Source organism: Lissotriton helveticus, chromosome 11 (genome assembly GCF_964261635.1).
Source record: "Lissotriton helveticus chromosome 11, aLisHel1.1, whole genome shotgun sequence".
In the NCBI taxonomy this organism is placed as follows: domain Eukaryota; kingdom Metazoa; phylum Chordata; class Amphibia; order Caudata; family Salamandridae; genus Lissotriton; species Lissotriton helveticus.
Window position 1 is genome coordinate 57,603,792 of NC_136072.1, and position 20,613 is coordinate 57,624,404.

General features: G+C 39.6%; 1 protein-coding gene across 1 annotated transcript in view; it reads left to right on the forward strand.

Annotated features, from left to right (window-relative positions):
- The first annotated feature begins 5,292 nt into the window (after window positions 1–5,292).
- LOC144792921 (cytochrome P450 2J4-like) overlaps window positions 5,293–20,613 on the forward strand; it is a 97,466-nt gene continuing 82,145 nt past the window's right edge. The window contains exons 1-2 of the mRNA XM_078668122.1: window positions 5,293–5,720; window positions 20,186–20,348. Coding sequence (XP_078524248.1) covers window positions 5,550–5,720; window positions 20,186–20,348 — 334 coding nt within the window. The 5' untranslated portion in view covers window positions 5,293–5,549. The remainder of the gene's footprint in view (window positions 5,721–20,185; window positions 20,349–20,613) is intronic.

The window sequence follows — 20,613 nt, forward strand, 5'->3', positions numbered from 1 at the left end:
TGACACCAGCAGTGATGGAGAAAAGAAAGCTCCCAGGGGGGCGCACAAATGACATGATCAGAGTGATGGATTTTCAAAGGTGCAAAAACTGGATTTTGGGTAAGTACTTCTACATTTGCTTAGTTAAAGGTTATTTAATTGTAGCTGTTAATTTCAGTTGGCGAATCATCTACTACCCAACGGAATGTTATGCATTGACTTCGATCACAGAGAGGTACACCCCTGTACTTCTAAACATTCAATTGCACAAGTTGAAATTTAGATACTAAGAATATATATACTAAGCAACATAGAATACAAGAAATGAAGGGGATACATGCTGGAAATGGATTTCATTTTTAGGTTTCGCCTGTACAGCGCTTGCGCTATGCTTGTGAAATCTATTGTATTCAATAAAATGTTTACAGAAGGGGTCCCTGGCAGTAATAAAACCCTCTCTCCTCTTCTAAACAAGGCTGAGTGGAGGCAGTTACTGTTCGTTCACCAAGATGACTTGCTTGTGACACACCTTAATTGAAAAACCCTTACCCAGTATTAGGAGCTAATTTATTGCTGACATTAACGCCCTTCTCCAGACGTCATCTATTTCATCAATGTTGCCAAATACCACCTCTGTGTCGCAGAAGTTCAAGTTACCTAATGCATCTAAATTGGGCAATGATTATGTTCTGCGCCTACTGTGTCATTATTTCTGACATGACAGAGATGTATGTTGGTGTTTGCTTCACCAGAACATGTTTTAGGGAGGTAAAAGAAGTACATTTGCATGTACGCAAGCAAAATGCTTTTTCAAAAAACAAGTCACAACACTTTTATGGAGATTCTTTAACTTACATTGCACAACTGTTCACCAACTTGAAACTTACAATAACCAAAAATATTATTGCTCACATAGGCTAAACTGAGTGCATTTACAAATGTTTGTTATCCTGGGCCCCATGGAAATACTCCCCCTCCCTCGGGTGAGCCAAAAGGCCCTCCCTACTTTGTCAAGGGACAGTGTGTGACCACAGAAGAGGTCCCCCCAATCATGACCACGGTGTTATGTAACACCCAAGAATTGGGTACCTTTTATAAAAGCTAGAGGTGTGAGTTTTTTTCCTTTTTTCTTGCTGGTTTGGCATTAATTGTATGTCTTGTAGTGCTACCAGACAGACATAAAACATGCACCTTGTTTACCTGTTTGCAGTGTCCATGTGAAGAGGTGAGTATGGTGAGAATTTGTTATGGTAGAACACATCATCCTGCATTCCTCCTACTAGGCCATTTACAATCACTGATTAAGTTGACTTAGGGCCGCCCTATGATGTCTGCAGACCGATGGACTGCTGTAGCCATGGTGGCTGTGTGGTCACTGCCGCACAAGCTGTCCGACCACCCCATTACAACTTGGGCAGTCAGAGCGCATTGGCACCGCTGCAACTGCCATGGACCAGAAATCCCTGGCTGTGTTGCTGTGGTCTTTACCGCCCGAGTATACTTGGCAGGGCCGCTACAGCCCCGCCAAGCATATTACGAGTTTCCTCTCTGCCTCGGCCTGCCATGAAAACTATTGCAGAGAGAACACAAAGGGGGCCCTGCAGGGGCCCCTGAAGCCTCTGGGCCATTGGGCGCATACAGAGGAGCACATAGTGAGCCCCCTGTCTGTCTGAATGCCCAGTTCCTGCACGGCATGGAGTTTAAAGTCGATGCTGTGCAGAAACTTGCTTTGCTGTTCCATTGCGGTGCCTTTTTAATGGCCACCATTGTGGGAGCGCCATTGGTCCGCCCACCAGAGACTTACAAAGTAGTAATCTGGCGGGCGGTCTACTTTGGCTGTCCTGGAGTATGGCCACGCTCCAAGACCACTAAAGTCAAAATAAGGCCTGTATTGGTTTTTTTCATTTTTAAGCTGGAATTAGACGAGACCTTTTGATTTCACTTAAAAATATATAAGAAATGTAATGACTTAAAGAGGCTTTCAGCCAACTCTCTTTACCCATTGGTCTGTTGGTATGTCATTTCCATTTTGCTTTGTCCACTACAGCATACAGCACTGGGCAGTCAGGCAGCCTAGTTACTCCTCTGGTTAACGTCACTTGCAGTGACAGCATTTTGCTCAATTACAGTGAGCACAAGGGAGTTTAGTTCCTTTTAGTGTCACTGATGACTTTTAGTGTCAGTGTTGACTGATGCAATAGTAGAACTCATTTGAAGTGAGCACAGGGCACATTTCTGCTTATCAGTTTCTATCTCCTTGCAATGTTGGTTGTACATTCTTTATGAAGTGGACTGCTGCTTTTTCACAGGATACCATAATGTGGTCCTGTACAAGTTCACCAATTATTCTTTAAAATACTTTGCCAGGAAGAAAATCATACTATAAGGGTGGTGATAAAACAAATCCTTCCAACTATAGATTAATAGCTCTTACTGATACAGAAGCAAAATACTATGCATCAATAATATTGGAAGAGCTAATAGAGTGGTCAAATGACAAGAATCTGATTCCATCTCAGCAAACAAGATTCCGGATGGTATACAGTACTACAATTAATATGCTAGCAGTATCAGTAATTGCGGAAAAAAGCAAACGTCTAAAGAAAGAATTATAATTCTGTTTTATAGACCTGAAGGCTGCCTTCGACCGGGTGGATCGTTCACTCCTTTGGGCCAAATTAAGAAGTTGGGGCATACAAACAAAGTTACTAAGAGCAATTGAATCATTATATACAGAACGTGGATTCAAATTACAGTAGGGAATGGAACCAAATTGTCAAGGAAAATACCAATGGCTAGGGGGCTTAAGTAAGGCTGTGTGCTAGCCCCACACCTGTTCAATCTATTTATGGCGTATTTGTCTCTCCACCTGGATTCCGTTAACGCACACGCACCAAAACTAGGGCCACTGACGATATCCCATGTAGCTCATGCTGACTATATTGTACTGCTGAGTCATACGGAAATTGGTCATCAAAGACTACTCTAAAAAACAGCGACCTATACAAAACATAACAATTTAGAAATAAATATCTCTAAAACAAAAGCTATGCGTATAGGGAGGAACATTGGTACATCTTTAAAGATCAAGCTGGAAGATCAAATCATAGAAGAAGTCACTACCTACAAGTATTTGGGGTTTAATTTCGATAAAAAATTTCATTTTCAAGCGCAACAGAATTACATGGTTGGGAAAAATAAAGCTTTGATACATGCATTTAGCTTGTTAGCCAGGAAATTAGATGAACCCTCCTATCAACCGCTGCTTACAGTAATTAAAGCAAAGCTCCTTCCTTCGCTAACTTATGCAAGTGCGGTGATGTATGGCAGGGATGCTAAATTATTAGACAGTTTACAAACTAAAACCTATAAACAGGTTTTCCACCTACCATGTAATGCCTCCCCAGCCCAAATCCATCTAGAATTTGGCCTATTGCAGCAAAATATAGCAAGAAGGTATCAGTTTATTAAAACCATGCATAAAATATGAAATAACGAATCAAGTGTTTTAGTCAACGCGCTATGAGAAGCCATAATCCATGATGCTAAATCAACCTACAGTAAATACTTATATTCCTCTTTACTTTTAATAAATGTGGGTGATTTGTGGGATTTAAAACTGTTGCATCATATGTTTTGCCAGGCTATGAATAATGCCGTTAAAAATCACTCACTGATAGAGGATAAAAGTCTCTTTTCACGATGAGCCCATGCATGGATGACAATCCAAACATATGTCACATTGCAACCTGCAACTTATTTCCAACTAACATATCCAGTGCGCTTTAAGAAACAATTAATGGCCATGCGCCTAGGGGATTTGCCGTCTTTATCTGAAAAACCTCTTTGGCGATATAATGGACCAAAAACATGTAGATTATGTGACGCTGCAGAAGATTTTGTGCATTTGGTTTGCATATGCCCCGAAATGATGAATGCACACCGATTACTTTTAAAGTTTTTATTTAATGAGCGAGGGATCCGTACATGTAGAACAGCAATCATGAGAAGCTTGGACTCTACCGATCCTCGCCTAAATTGTAAGTTGTTGGAGCATTTGCAAATCCATGACAAAGCAGTAAAACAGGTTGTAGGAAGTAACCATAAAGGCAAGCTATAACAGTGTATGACATTGATAAGGAAGCTAAAACTGTGGCAATCGATGACATCATGTACCACAGAATCATGCTTGGCATATCTCCTACGTACCCCCCATACAAATAACCAGTTAAAAACTGTAAAGTACTTATAACTATGCTCTGAATATATTTTATAAAACTGTAATATAACTCTGTTAATTGATGTATTAATACATATAACGTTTTAATGAAGATGGAGCGACATCCTTTTAAAAAATGTATTTAAACTGTATTTTGCATTGTGATGGTTTTTATTAACTAAAAGCAATAAACAACAAATTGAAATTGATCATACTGTATCATGTTTTATTTGCAGCACACTTGTAAAAGTTGTATTTACATATAGGTGGGGTGTAATTTGATATCTAATATTGTATACTATGATCCCTCTTTCTCTCTGTCTATCTATCTTTTTTCTTTCCTTTTCTCTTTTTTACTTTCTTTCCTATTCTTGCTTTCTTTGTTCCCTTTTCCCGTCTTCTTGCCTCGGTTTCTTCATTTGTTCCTTTTTTGCCAACATTTCTATCTCCTATGACCTGTTTTGCTGAAACAAACAGTTATCAGCATTATTGAGACATTCATAGCAGAATGTTTATTTTCTAAAGGCTATATTTAATTACATCAAAGGTGGAATTTACTCTGCTGTTTTTGGAAGGGGTTATGTTCAAATGTATCTGATATGTTTTTGCAACAAATTGGTGAATTTAATTTCACGCTACAGATTCCACATGTATTCCACATTTCTGCAAGCAATGTATCCCCATATCAAGCATGTTTATACTATAAAGAGAATGAAGGTTTAAGATTTTTGGGGAAAGGTGCAACCATGTGTTCTGAAATATAAAACATTCTCTGCCATACGTTAAAAGAGTTTTGGAAGCCACATCGGAGTGCCGTGACCTTACAAACGAGTTCGACCTGCAACCTTGTTCATAACATTTTGGTAACTTGCAATCTGCTTACAATGTACAGTGCCTGAGATTGTCCACGTATGTGTTGCAGAAGCAAGCGGACGAGTAGAAACCTGGAAAAATATTGCTGAACATGTGCCCTTCAGGCTATAGGACACCAGGGCGGGGAAGAGACAGTACTTGTTTTACATTTACATAAACATTTGGAATAAAGGCAGCCCAGTGAATAAATAAAGCTCAGCTTGGTCTGCCCCAGATGGAATAGAGGAGAGAAAGCAGGGTAGAGTGAAGAACTTAGAAAAACACAAGAGAAAAGAAGGGATGTGGAGAAACAGAATTCACATGTAAAAGGCAGAAATAGAAAACGAGATAGATAATAGAGCTAAAGAGAAGGGGGAGAAGAAGCAGGTCCAGAAAGATAAAGAAAGGGGATCAGAACAGGGGAAAGTGGGTAGAGAATATTCAGTTCTGTCAGGGTTGTGCACAGGAGAACATCAGAGAGGAGAGACGTGTGTCCACCATGCTGTCCCTCAGTGCTGCCTTAATGGTTCTGGTGGTGGCTGTAATCACAGCACAGTATTGCAAGCTTCAGTGGTCCAGGAGAAGGTATCCTTCCGGACCCACCCCGCTGCCCATCATCGGCAACCTGTGGACCATCAGATTTAACCTTCATCAGGAGACCCTCATGGAGGTATGGATGCTTCTTTAATGACTCAGTGCTAGTGTGTGTGTGTGTGTGTGTGTGTATGTGTGTGTGAGTTTACTTACCCTGGAATGACTAAAGGCACCTCCCTATCACAGTTACTTCCCATGTCCTTTCATGGGTAAGACATTTTGGACCCTGAGACAAAACATTTCATTTGGTTGCATGCTTTACTTCTAGCAATAGTTCCTTTTTTAGGACGTCTGTTGCCACCTGGCACCCTTGCATGGTCGTTGGTGGTGCCATAGTGGCTTTAATGTAGCTCTGGCTCAAGTACTGGGGCTCATGTTGACACAGAGTTGTTTATAGGATCTCTTCATTCTTTCCCACAGATAGTGCACTTTTTTGTGCTTGTAAGGGTGCACTATGGTGCCCCATAGAAGTCACCTCACAGGAACTGGATTGACCATTTGTATAGGAAATCTAGATAGTATCTCCAAAGCCTTAGTAAGGTAGGGTGTCTTGCAGGGTTTGGGTGTACCTAATGCTACCATCCATACACAATGCTTGGACTCATTCTGAGATTCCAATGCCTTGTCAACAACTCACTTGTGTCCCTGACTTTGGAAGCATATAACCGGTTTTTACACTTGCCAAGGACTCGAAGCAAAGGTCATTGAATTCAACTCTTCTTGGACCGTCCGAGGAAAGGACAACCTCTTTCTGGAGCCCCAATGTCACTTCACGGATTGAAAATTGTGAAGATTTGGGGACTGGTAGCCCCAGGCATACTTAAATATTACTGGGCATCACAATTGGTGGTGGTTAACGATTGGGTGTTTGCTGAGCGTGGTTAACCCTGCCTACTGGGTGGATAGAGAGGCTAGGGGACATGGGGGCACGCAGTAGTTCTGTATTGGCGGACACTGAAGCAGGAATTATAAATGCATACCCAAATGGTGGCAAGAGTGCAGAGAGAAGCCACTAACTTCTTAGGATGGGTGGGTAAGCTCACAAATCCCATTATAGGACAGTGACCTCTTGCTGCAGGTGAACAGCTTGCAGGGCTTTTCAAAGTGGGCCGTGATTGGTGTAAAACAGCTGGACGATATCTGGGGGGGAGCAAGCACGGGTCACATTTAAGGTCTTGCACTATGAGTATGATATGGCAGAGTCTGTGCAATATAGATACCTACAACTTGGAGCCTCCTTCAGGAGACATATAGTATAGGCTGAGCAACTGCCAGAGGTGGTTATATGGTGGTATACCATATACACAGCGCCAGTAAGTTGAATTCTACTAGTGGTGATTGTGCCACCCACATGAATAGCCTTTCTTTTTTCTTTTTTTTCTTAGCATTTTTTCAAAAATTCCCCACAAGAACAGTAGTGATAATAGCATTTAACTGGCAATAATTCATAGTACAGAAACAAATACATTCTGAGCAGAAATATACATAAGTAATAAGTAATGTTTGTAAAAATACAATATATATATAAATATGAATAAACATTTGAATAAATAACTAAATAAATCGATGAAATAGAAGAAGAGTATATTTAAGATAATAAGTAATGTGAACATGCAGAAGAATGAAATTAGATATCAAATAGTATAATATGATGTAAACTAAAGAAAATAAAACAGGATAAGAGAATAAGATAGGATAAGATAAGAAAAGTTGAGATAGAATAAGGTAAGATTCAATAAAATAAGATAGAATGGGATAAAATAGAATAACTAGGGGAGGGAAAGAATAAAGGGTATGGGGAAAGAAAAGAGTTGAACTAAGTTAAAGAAACAACATCATTGTGGGTATTTACATCAATATTAATACCACTATTCATATTCAAGAAAGGTGACCAAACCTAAAGGAATATGTCAGTTTGATTCTGGAGGTTGTAAATCACTTTTTCGTGTGATGCTGTGTGTATCATTGTGGTCAACCATTCTTCTTGTGAAGGAGGAAGGAGGAGACAGGGACTTCAAATGTCGTAAGGTTCAGATTTTTGCGGTGGGCAATGCTGTATGAAAAAGGCGACATTGAGGTTTGAGGAGAGACGTAGATCATGAAGAAGAATATTAGCAGATGTAAGCAGAAGAGAGATGAGATAAAGGCATTGTAGATCGTAAGATACTACCCACATAAGTCCAAAAAGGTTGTATCATTTGGCAATCACATATAATGTGTGTGGAGTCACAATTGGTATTAGGGCATCTCCAGCAGTTAGCATGCGACAGTAAACCAGCTTTCTGTAGTTTTGCAGGGCACCAATGCCATTCCTTAAGGGTTTTAAAAGGGCAGAATTTTAGTCTAGCTTCACGGGTGCCTTTGTCAAAATTCTCCAGTATGTAAGATACTGAAAGCCGATTTTGCCATTTAATTTGCAGCGTCTGTGACAAGGGTTGAAAATGAACATGCAGTGTAAAGATTTTGTAAAGACCTGATATTATCAATTTAATGTTTGCCCTAAATATTTAAATATGTGACTATGTGTGAAGTCTGAAGTATGGCAGAAGGGAGAGGGAAGTGTTTCTTCAAACATTGTCGAAGTTGAGAATATTTCAAACACTGATCCATTGGAAGACCAAATTCTTCTCTAAGTTGTGAGAAGGATTTAAAATCACCATTGTGGAAAAGCTGATCTAATGTTTGAATAGCTCCTAAATGCCATAATGGCCAGGAAAGCACTTTCTAATCTATATGAATACTGATATTATTCCAAATAGGGGCTTTTTCATGAATATTCGGGTTTAAATCTAATAATCGGGGTGCTCTTTCCCAGGACTTGAGCATTGCTGATAAAATTGGGTTTTTAAATTTTGGATGCATAATTTTAATTCCATATAATGCAGAGATGCCTGGATCAGTGGCTAAGAGATGTCGTTCTACATGAACCCATTGAGGGACATCAGAGATTCCCGGTAACATGTATGAGAGTTGAGAAAGTTGGAATGCCAGATTATAATGTTCAATTGAAGGGAGACTCATTCCTCAATAAGTGTGATTTGCTTTTAATTTAGTTATAGCTAAATGAGGTTATATGGTACCCCATCTAAAGGATTTTATTTTGGAATCTATAAGTCTCAGTGTAGATAAGGGAATGTGAAGAGGAAGCATGCCTAGGGTATATAAAAAAAGGTGGTAAACTAACCATTTTACCAGTTTGCACTCTTCCCCACATGGAAAGATTCAGAATTTTCCATTTATCAAAACAACTCTGCATGTGAGTAATCAATGGATTAAGATTGTCAGAAACCATACATTCCATACCTTTATCTATTAATATACCTAGATATTTAAGGTGTGAAAATTGCCAAGGGAAAGGGAAACCATGAATAGCCGCCTTTATGATACCATCCGAAATTGGTAGAGCTTTGCTTTTGTCCCAATTTATTTTATAAACCTGAAAAGGATGAAAAGGTATGTATGATTTGGAACAAATATGATAGGGAGCGAAGAAGATCCGAGAGAGTGAGTAAAATGTCATCTGCATATATATGCATTTTTTATTTACCTGTGGGGAGATCTATGCTCATGATTTCATCTGATTGACGGATAGTGGCTACCAGAGGTTCTAATGCCAAAAGAAAAAGAAGTGGTGATAAAGGACAACCCTGACGTGTCTCTCTTAAGATTAGAAATGGTTCTGATTGAAAACCCCCACAATTTACTTGTGCAGAATGATTGTCATATAGAAGATGTATTTTTTGGATAAACTGAGTCCCTAAGCAGAAGTGTTCCAGTACTTTGAAAATATATTCCCATTCTATGCGATCAAAGGCCTTTTCAGTGTCTAATGATAAAGCCAGTGCATATTGTGGGAGACTTTGGGAATGCCATAAAGTATGTGCCAATGTTCGTATGTGGTTCCTAGAAGAACGCCCTGGAACAAAACCCACTTGAGTTGGGTGGATTATAGAAGGTAATACCTTCTTGAGACGAGAGGCTAGAATGCTGGCAAGAATTTTTACATCACAATTCAAAAGTGAAACAGGTCAATAGCTGGCACAGAGTAAAGAGTCCTTTCCAGGTTTAGGAAGCACTGCAATTATTGCTTTGTTAGAGATAGGACGTAGGGAATGTTCTAGATCAGCCTCCTGGAATGCAGCATGTAATGTATCAATCACCTTATACCCAGACCAGCAATAGAATTCAGATGGAAATCCATCCTCCCCAGAAGCTTTATGATATAATAGTTTGGATATGGATTGTGCAATTTCATACTTGCTAATCTCTCCCTTTAGAAGGGCTCTACCTTCATCAGAAAGACGGGGAAGATCTACCTTTGAAAAAAAGTCAGTCAATTCTTCCATGTCAGTTTGTTTCTTAGGTGTGTGAAGAGATGTATAAAAAGAAGCTAATTCATTTACTACGTCTTGTGGCCTAGTAAGAATGGTACCTTGGGATGATTTGATAGCTGAGATTAAAGCAAAACCAAAGGGGATGATGGACGGAGTGTTGAACATTGCAAGCACTCACCCCCAGTCAACTGATCTGGGTTTAAATCCATCATCATTCTTTAGCTCACTCCGTCACCCCAGTTCAGACATGGCCATATGCAAATCAGTCTGACCCTGTGCCTCATGGGAACAGTCCAGCCCGAACTGCCAAGCCATGTCTTCCCTGGACCGGAAACACGCATCCTGGGACCGGTTTCTGGTTAATCAGCCATCATCTGCCAGGCTAGCTTGAATCCAGTGGCAAAGTGAGCAAGGGACCCACATCTAGGTATACCCTGCCAACTTAGGGCAAACAAAGCAAAACCAAAGGGGATGATGGACGGAGTGTTAAACATTGAAAGCACTCACCCCCAGTCAACTGATCTGGATTTAATCCATCATCATTCTTTAGCTCACTCTGCCACCCCAGTTCAGACATGGACATATGCAAATCAGTCTGATCCTGTGCCTCATGGGAACAGTCCAGCCCGAAATGCCAAGCCATGTCTTCCCTGGACCAGAAACAAGCATCCTGGGACCGGACACAGGATGCTTGTTTCCGCTTGCAATGCTTGCAATGTTCAACACTCCGTCCATCATCCCCTTTGGTTTTGCTTGATAGCTGAGATTGACATAGCTGCTTCTCTTTGTCTTAGTTGTGCCGCTAACAATCTGCCTGCCTTTTCCCTTTGTTCGTAGTGTCTCATTTTCATTCTTTGAAGTGCGAATTCTGCCTTAGATGTAAAGAGACTATTTAGTGCCATTCGGGCTTGTTCTAAAGATTTGTGATTGTGTAAGGTTGGTTTCTTGGTATATAAGCAGGTGTATAGTAATATTTCCTGCTCTAATTCTTTTTGTCGTGCAGCTCTTCTCTTATTAGCCAGTGCTGCTTCAGGCATTAGTTGACCTCTAATAGTAGCTTTAGCCACAGCCCACATCATTCTGCTTGAAGTTACAGAGCCCTGATTTGTGGATAAATAATCTTGAAAGTAAGTTTGTAACTGAGTTTTACCCTTGGGAGATTTGTGTCTGTGTATATTCATGGGCCAAGGTTTGCGTCCTGGTCTGGGTAAATTAATTTCCAGAGCCAAGAAAACTGGGGAGTGATCAGATAATGCAGCTTCAAAGATATATGAGTCTTGATCCGATTGGATCATTCCCTAGGATACTAAAAAATAATCCAAACAAGACAAGGTGCCGTGCATTGGGGATAAAAATGTATATTCAGTATCTGATGGATGGGCGAGATACCAGTGGTCAATTAAGCCATGGTCTGTTAGTGTGTCTGCTGCATTACTTTTATCTAACGGACTTGTTTTGTCTAAGACTGGATCTCTCACGATATTCCAATCACCACCTATGAGATAATGCAATGCACCAATCTCTGTTAATAAGCGGTTCAAATGGAGAAAACATTATTTTTTTGTTCCGGTGGGGGCATAGACTGAACCTACACAAATACATGTGTCTCTGATACGTAATTTGGCAAATGTATAATGGCCTTGTGGATCTGCTCATGTCTTAAATATCTTAACATGGAGGGATTTACAGATAAGGATAGCAACGCCACATTTGTGAGTGGGTCCTTTATGTGTCTGGTCATTTTTCTGTACGCTACTATGAATCACTTTACCAACCCAGTCTCTACACAACTTCTCAGATTCCAATGCATCTATGTGTGTCTCTTGTAATAATGCTACATGCGCCTTTTTAGATTGGAGATATGACAGCACTTTTTCCGTTTGATGTAATGAGTGAGACTATGAACATTCCATGTTATGATAGAAAGAGGGTGTGTTGCTGTTGAGGTGGATATGACCAAAGAGTAGAGAAGGGATAAGAGGAAGGTAAGGAGGAGGGGGTGAAAAATAGGAAAGAGGAACCCCTGATTTTTAATGGGAATATTTAGAGTCTATAAAACAAAGAATGTTTGAAGTCTTAGAATAAAAAAAAAGAATTGTAGATGTAATAAGATTTAAAAAGACAGCAATTAAGATATGTAAATGATAGAGAATGATTCAAGCACTAAAACTATCAAACTGTTAACCGCAGGTCTGGTTCTCCTAAGACACCACCTTGGAGAGGAGCTCTGACAAAAGGATAGTAAGTGTGGGTGATCATATACACATCATATTATAATGTAGAATATACCAATGCGTAATAGCTATGTAAAGATCGAATATAAATACAACTATATTATATGATAATAAGATCATTAAGCTATGAGGATCTATGATGAAATGCATGTCTTGTATTTATAAGAAATATGCTTTGTATCAGGTAAATAAACATGCATTATATTGCATGAAGGTATGTAAATTAAAAAGGAGATTGGATAAAAATAGTAGAAGAAGTATGATAAATACAAGTGATATAAAATATAAAATGGATTAGACAGTGCTGCATGGAATTTCATAATATAACATCTGATCTTGACAATATAACAATATATTGTAATAAATAATGGAATAATGACAATACATTAGAAAGAATTTTCCATTGTTCAGTATATAATTGTAACTGAGTATAAACCTCTGACTTTAACATAGAATATAGGAATATATTAAGGCTATGTGAGGATAAAATATGAGGACATATATAGGGTAACAGGATACTAACTTTGGATAGTAATGAGATTAGTACTTTGTGATTATAAGAAATGCTTAACATATTAGAAATGGAAATATTTATTATAGTGTAAAATATCTATAAGTTAGAAATTGATTTAATATGTGTAAGAGGAGAAAAAATGCTTCATAGATTATATTAGAGGTATAAATTTAATTAAACAATATTATGCATTATTTCATAAAATAATATCTGACTAAAACAATATGATCTAAAACATACCAATATAATACATTAAAGATGATATTTAAATATGTAAAGTTATATAAAGCTTAACCATAGTTCCATCTTTCAGTAGATAACCTGTAACTAGATAAGATATACACATTACTATAATGCAGACCATAGTAATACATTACATTTATATAAATAGAAAGTATAAATAGCTATACAGTATAGGATAATAAAATCAGTAAACTATGATGAAATTAATATAATAAATACTTTAGATATTAAATATGAGTATATTCGAAATAATGCATGAATACATATACATTAGAGATTAAGCAAGAACCTAGAATAGAGGAAATATGTTGAATAGAGGGTGTGCATAAATAAAAATTGAGAAATAATAATGCATAATATTTTATAATAGAACATTCTAATTAAAATAGTGTAGTTTAATATATAAAAAGACAAAATGCTACAGATAATTTTCAATATTATTACGTTATAGGAGATTGAAACATATCTTCAAGTTACAGAATAGAACCTATTATTGAATAATCAACCCTACTTAATGATAAAAATGCAAATATCCATCTCGGGTTGAGATAAATAAAATGAATTACAGTCACTAAGTTGAAATCATGAAAATGATTGTTATCACGCTTCATCAGAGGCTGATTTCAGAGGAGAACGAGATTTATCTCTTTGTTGGTCTTGTGTAAAGTAGGGACAGTATGCAACGCTGAAGACTTGTCATCTGATAAGATAATATTTTATTTTGCTTGATTAATTAAAATCTTTGCAAATACATGACAGAAAGATTGCCATTTTGCATAGATAAATACATTAAAAAACTATTAAAAACCGCATAATATAAAAGAGTCAACAATTACATATTCCTACTGTATACAATCAGCTGTTTTAAAAAAGATTTTCAGAACTTTTTACATCTCATTTGATACTAACTGCAATGTCTACCACAACTTCTCAAGTCGGATGGCACAGCTTAACCAGATCCATTGTCCAAGTTGGAGGCTTCGTGATTAAAGTGCAAGTACAACTAATACAAGATAGGGAATTAATATACTTAAGGAGCATTTTAGAATGTTTTGGATAATGACAAGATTTTAAGTCTCTTAGTTACCAGTTCAAAACATTTTGTTAGCGGACAGTTAAGCTGAACGTCAGTAGGATTGAAGCAAGGCTTCACTGCCTGCCTACAGGACCGGATGCCGTAATGCCTGAAAAAGGGACGTAGCAAGGTGCATCCTATGTCCTTTAAATTGGGACAGTTGCAAGTTACGTGAGTGATGTCTTCCTTCCCACTTCCGCATAGACGACAAGTCGGAGTGCCTCCTTTCTTTTCCCATGGTGGAAGATGGGGTTTGATCGCAATTACCCCAAGCGTAACCTTAGTAAGTTTTCTTTCCTGCTTATCTTAATTCCGGCACTCAAGTAGGCTTGGAGTTTTTGCCTTACATAGTCACTGAGCACTATCCAGCTATGTGCCTTATTAGTAAGAATTGCTTTGTCTTCTAGGACAGATAGCATGGATGTTGTTGTTCTCACTGCTTTTGTGAAGGAAATATGGTCTGTTGGAACAGCCCAAAGCTCGGTCAGGCCCATTAACTCAATAGAGCCAAACAGAAAGTCCCTGGCAGGACATTTTTCTTGATTGTGCAAGGCTTTCCAGAGGTGGGAGTTTAAAGATCCAGCCTCGGCACTTCAAATTTTGTGCCAACTTTTAACGTAGGTACTCCTTCTTTCCAACGTTTGTCTTTGGATCCCAAATTCTAACCGGATTTGAGCTGGGAGACATATTTTTAGAGATGGAATATTGCTCTATAGGAGTTGGCTGTTATGACGTCTAAGACATCTAAGACTGCTGCATCTTTACCTTTAAGAGCCTCACTCCTGTATGTCAATGTCGGCAGCAATTTGGCCCTCAGGACTTGTAAAAAGGGATCAAGCGTGAGGTCGGGAAGCCGTCTCTTCAGTGACTTCAGTGCTAAATACTTTGTGATCCCCATTCTTCGCATGGACTCTAGCTGACACAAACAGATCGATCTAGATCTCTTCTTTTATACCTTGGATTTTGAAATTACGTCTTCAATTATCAAATAGATGTAGTAAAGGACCTAAATGTGTATGAGCATTACCAGTTGAAGCATCCACTGTTTCCATATCTTGTATTTTCATCTGATCTAAAAATTGAATTGTTGCAAATCTCCTGGATCAAAGAAGTCTCTAGAATCACCGTTCTTTGTGATTCGAAAGCGAGCTGGTTTGAATAAACCGTATTTAATGTCCATCCGTCTTAATTGGGACCTGATGGCGAGGAATGCTTTGCTTTATTCATTGGGCTCTTTAGAAAATTCTGTGGCTATATGAATGACATATCCAATATATGAGAAGGAACTTTGTGATTTTGTTGCAGTTAGTAATTGCCTAACTTGTTCACGTCTTAAGAAACAAGCAATGAGGGGTCTCGGTCTATCTGTTTGATCCTTCCGCAAAGGTCCAATGCGATGAGCTCTTTGAATTTCTAATGGAGGATCAAATGAGATATTAGTTAACTTTGGAAGGATAATGCACAGAAATAACCGAGCATTTTGACCCTGAAATGTTTTCCGGAAATCCAAAGAAGCGAAAATTGTCTCGTCTAGCACGGTCTTCCAAATCAACTACCTTACTGCGAAGAAATAAGAGTTCTTGGTCCTTGTTTTGTACTTCTTTAAGACGACTTTATACTATTCTTAGTCTTAGGTCTAACTCATCAGTTTTTGTATGAAATCCTGAAAGTTCTACACTGATAGTTTTAGTTTCAGTTGCAAAGGATAATATATTAGCGTCCATATCCTCTGGTCGTTGACTGACAGTGGAGATTTCCTGTAGGATACAATTCATTGTGTCATCTTGTGGGGAAGTAATGACATTCTGAGATGATTTCTTTGTAGAGGGAGTACTTCCCTTTGTAGGCATTTTGCTTGGTTTTTTAAGGACTTCAGCAAATAGAAGGGGTGTAGAGGAAGTAGACTCGAGCTTGTTGGTTGACATTAAGATTGGACTCCACAATAGTGTGTAGGTACAAAATGTAGACCACTATAGTGGTGCTTCAGAGTAATGCCCTCACTAGATGATTAAAAATCATTGAGGGTATTGATCATGTAAGAATTATTAATGAGAACACAACTGTAGAGAATGCTGGTAGCCTAGATCAAGACTGACAATTGTTTAAAACCTTCATTTTGGAAGTTACCCGGTCCAATTAAATAGAAATGACATAGATGCCAGGTAATGTGTAAGGCTTGGTATACTGTGTGAGGCAAAATGTTATATGGAGTATAGGAGCTTTTCCTGAAAGTTGTGTTTAAAAGTGAGAACAGACGGGTAAAGAACTGTCATCAAAATAAGGATGAACCCACAGGTCTCAGTAGCGAGTTATGTGGAAATTTCTGGAGTCAGAATCGCTGCATAAGCTCCTCAGAATATATAACCTCTTCCAGTATTTATATATGATGCAGCAAACGTGCGGTTGTACAACAAAGTATGTCTACAAAATATTATTAGTAAATTATGGAGTTAAATGCGCCTTATCTTGACTGAATGTGAGTTTCCCTATTGCACATTATTTCGAGGGTTTCACATATGACCAAAGTCACAGTCTTATAGAATCCATAAGGATATGTTCCCTGCGCAGTAAATGTTGCTTTATAAAACAATAATTTATATATATGTAGAGAGCTTCCTCAAACTGTTGATAATTATAAGCAGATATAGATTCCTTTCACCTCCACATAAGCTTTATATTGGTGTAGCTTGCGCATAATTGCAGTCTGTCTTTATTTGCATTTGAAGTGTTTCAAGCGCCGTGGTTGCTATTTTGGGCAGTCAGGATATATTTGAGGTGATTGCTAGGGAAGTGAACACGTTTCACTGCAGTTAAAAATGTAATAATTTTGAGGCTTTTAAATATAAACGTTACTGCAGCCGAAATTCATGTGCCTCATAGCTCTCCCCATGATTCCTGTCAGATGGGGAGACGCGCCTAAAGGGGCGGAGACAATGAAAGGAATCTCTGCCTCGGTGCATGCGAGGACCAAGGATTCCAGAAGAAGCGCATGCCAGCTGATGTCACGCTCCCCTTATAGAGACATCAGCGATAAAAGAGGCAATTTGGAATGCCGGACAGCCCCGGGTCCCGGAGCAAACGTTTCCCCAGCCTTCAAGAAGGCAAAATTCAGCAAAAGCGTATACCTTGCAACATAGGTAAGTGCATCGCTGGCGATCGAAACTCCTCTCCCGGCGGAGCCCGCGACTCAGGCAGCCATCTTCTTCGGTGGTCAGACTGCGCCCCCCAGGAATTGCCTTTCAAACTTGTCAAGGCCTGCCACTGAGTGCTTGTGTGTGCACTTTACTGCCACTCCGACTTGGCATTTAAAACTACTTGTTAAGCCTGAAATGGCCCTGTTTTACACATGTCACCCCTAAGGTTCTCCCTAAGTAGCCCTAACGGTAGGGGGGCTATGTCAGTAAAAGATAGGACTTGTGAGGCCTACTCCTCTCATAGGCTAGCATTGAAAGTTCCTTAATACACTATTAAGCTTTAATTCCCAATCAGAGAGGAGTAGCTTTTTCATGTTATATATCTTTGGAATGGTAATGACAAATCCTCCTTACTGGTGAAGTTGAATTTTTAACATTACTGTTTAAGAAATGCCTCTTTTATAAAGTGGATATGTCTCTGCACTTACTGCTCTGTGTGCCTGATACTCTCTGTCCAATACAGGTCGTGGGGGGTGACAGTTTCGCTTTGTGCATTCCCTCTAGACAGCCACAATGGACACAGATAGGTGTATCTGAGTATACATTTAGATCCATCTGCTGATGATGATCTTTCCTAGGCAGAATGGAAGGGAGGGGCAAACACTTCACTTGAATAGGCAGTCCCCACGCAAAGTATTAATTACTCCCCACAGACAGCCTCGCAGGAAGTACTGGGTTGAAAGGGATATTTTTGCACTTCAGAGAGCTGCTTTGAAGTCACCCGCCACATCAAAGGCACTTTTGGGTATAAGTACTGGGTCTCTGACCCACTAAAATCAGACATTTCTGGATATTGAACTGAACCTCTGTCAGAAGGACTGCTCTGCTGCTTAAAGGACTCATATTTGGACTGCAGATTTGGAAGGCCTACTTTTCACTTGCGTTGTCCTGCTGCCTGCTGCTCTCTGACTCTGCTGAGCTGGGCCTTCCCTCTAAGTGATCTCCAGGGTGCTTGTTGGCTTGCCTCCTGTTGCTTGAGACTCAGGGATATCAAAATCTCTATCCCTGTTCATGAGCCCGGCACACTGGAAGTGGTCCAGATACTTGCAACACAGATTTTGACGAATATCCTGTCTGTGTGTAACAAAAATGGTGCATCGACCTGGTTGCAAGAGTAAAATCAGTGCATCGCCACAGAACCAGCGCTTTGCCTCCAGAGATTCGCAATAAAGGCATTGGTGTATCAGATAGCGTATCGCTCCCACTGCAGTTTGATGAGATCGATGCATCTCCTCAACTGCATGGCAGAATATGGCAAATCGTTCAACGCCTCTCGACTCCTGCACCCGTGTTCGGAACTGACACATTGCGTTCACTGCATCGAGAAGACTTACGCTTCTCATTACTTGAAACCAGGAAAGGTACTTTGTTCTCTGGGTCCTTATAGGTCCAGTAGCTGGCCTGGAAATTCACAAGGTGGGCCTAACTTTGACTTTATCCCGCTCCAGCCTGACCTAAAGTAACCTTTTTTAGCTCTACTTGCTTCTACGCGCTTTATTCCATTTATGCTTTTAAAATTCAATATCTCAACTTCTATACATTGAAATTTTGTCATTTTGATCTTGTTTTGCTTATAATATAATGATCTATTTTTATAAACCTATGTGGAATCTTTTTAAGCTGTATTCATTGTGTTACTCTGTGTGTGTGTATGTGTGTGTGTGTTCCACAAATACTTTACACTTTGCCTTGTTAGATAAGCCTGACTGCTCTGTGCCAAGCTACCAGAGGGTGAGCACAGGTTATATTTTAGTATGCACTTAGCTTGCCCTGACTCGAGTGGTGGCTCCTGCCTGACCTAGGTGCTTACCTCAGTCAACCAGGAATCCCTTTTCAGACATCCCCTTCAAGAATAGTTGTTTTGCTAAGTAATATTAGCACTAAGTTGAACAGAGTGAGACATGGCTGCTGAATTTATTTATACTTGCAAGGTTTTGTAGAAGCGCTGTAAGCAAAGTCCATTAGGTACATTTTTTACTACGTATTCTTAACTTGCTGTGTGTTTTCCAACGGGAATTGCTAGTTCTTTGCCACAAGAATTGTTTCACTTTACAAATGTGGTTAAATGGTTATTTTGTATTTTTGAATTTGTAAACTTGTGGCACTGATCAGTCACATCTAGGGCATAGAAAGACAGACCCTGCATGAATTGAAGGAACCTTGATCATGAGACCAGATAGGGCTGAAAATGCTGGTCCCATGATCGTTAATTCATCAAAAGGCCTGGGGTAGTGGAAGTGACATCACACGCCATTTGACCTCTACGTTCACTCACACGCACATGCTTACATATACAGACACAATCACATATGCACAACTCTCACTCACATAAACACACTCTCACCAACAAGCATGCACACAACATACATTTAAAAGTATTTGTTACTTACCTCGGCTGCCAGTGAGGGCCATATTCCAGCTAGTTGTACTCCATTTTGTTTACACTAGTGGTGAATATGAGAATTCACCATCAGTGTAATAAAAATATTGATAGAAAACCAGGAGAATGAAGTCCTGACCAATGTCCATTGGGATAAGCTTCTCTTGTGTTCCTGGCACAGATTTTACCATCTCTGAGGCCAGGGGTCACAATTGCAGTGCCACGGGTTGCAAGAAGCAAGCCAGGGGTTGCAGCTGTCCATATCTGGTCCCCTCTGAACTTGCATCTAAGTAACCATGTAGCTCACAGATATTGGTCAGCTTAAATTAAGGCCATGTTGCATCTAGTCCCCCCTTCATCTAGATGGTAACATAAAGAATAGAAGGTGGTCTGCCTACTGTATTATCAGTTGATACCCTCGTATTTCTTCCTTAACGTGGCAACCAAGATGGAAAAAGAAAATAGTGGATAACTTTTCTTACTTTGTGCCAAAATGTGGTAGTGGTTGGAGCTCTTCTGACCGTGTGTTAAGCTCTCTTAACTTACAAACTAACTTTCTGACCACAGCTTGCAGAGACCTATGGGAACATGTTCACTCTGTGGATGGGACAGACACCAGTGATCGTGCTGAATGGATGCCACGCTGTAAGAGATGCTCTAATCTCCCACTCAGAGGAGCTCTATGACCGTCCCAGATCTCCGCTTTTGGAGGCCTTCCTGAAAGGCAAGGGTAAGCAACACTGTGTGGAATGAAATGACCTAATTTTGGGCTGCAGATGGGCAATCAGAGCAAGAGGAGATGTTGGTATTCACTGTGTCTGATATGAATTGTGGGCATATGACACTAGAAGCGCGCTCTCTGGTAAACTAGGAATGGCTGCCAGGCAATAGGGCACTGCTGGTCCAAAGACTACTGTAGGCTGATTTTCGTTACATTACAAGCTGGGAGGACCTGGTCTGGCAGTTTGGGCTGGACTGCTCCCATGTGGAGTAGG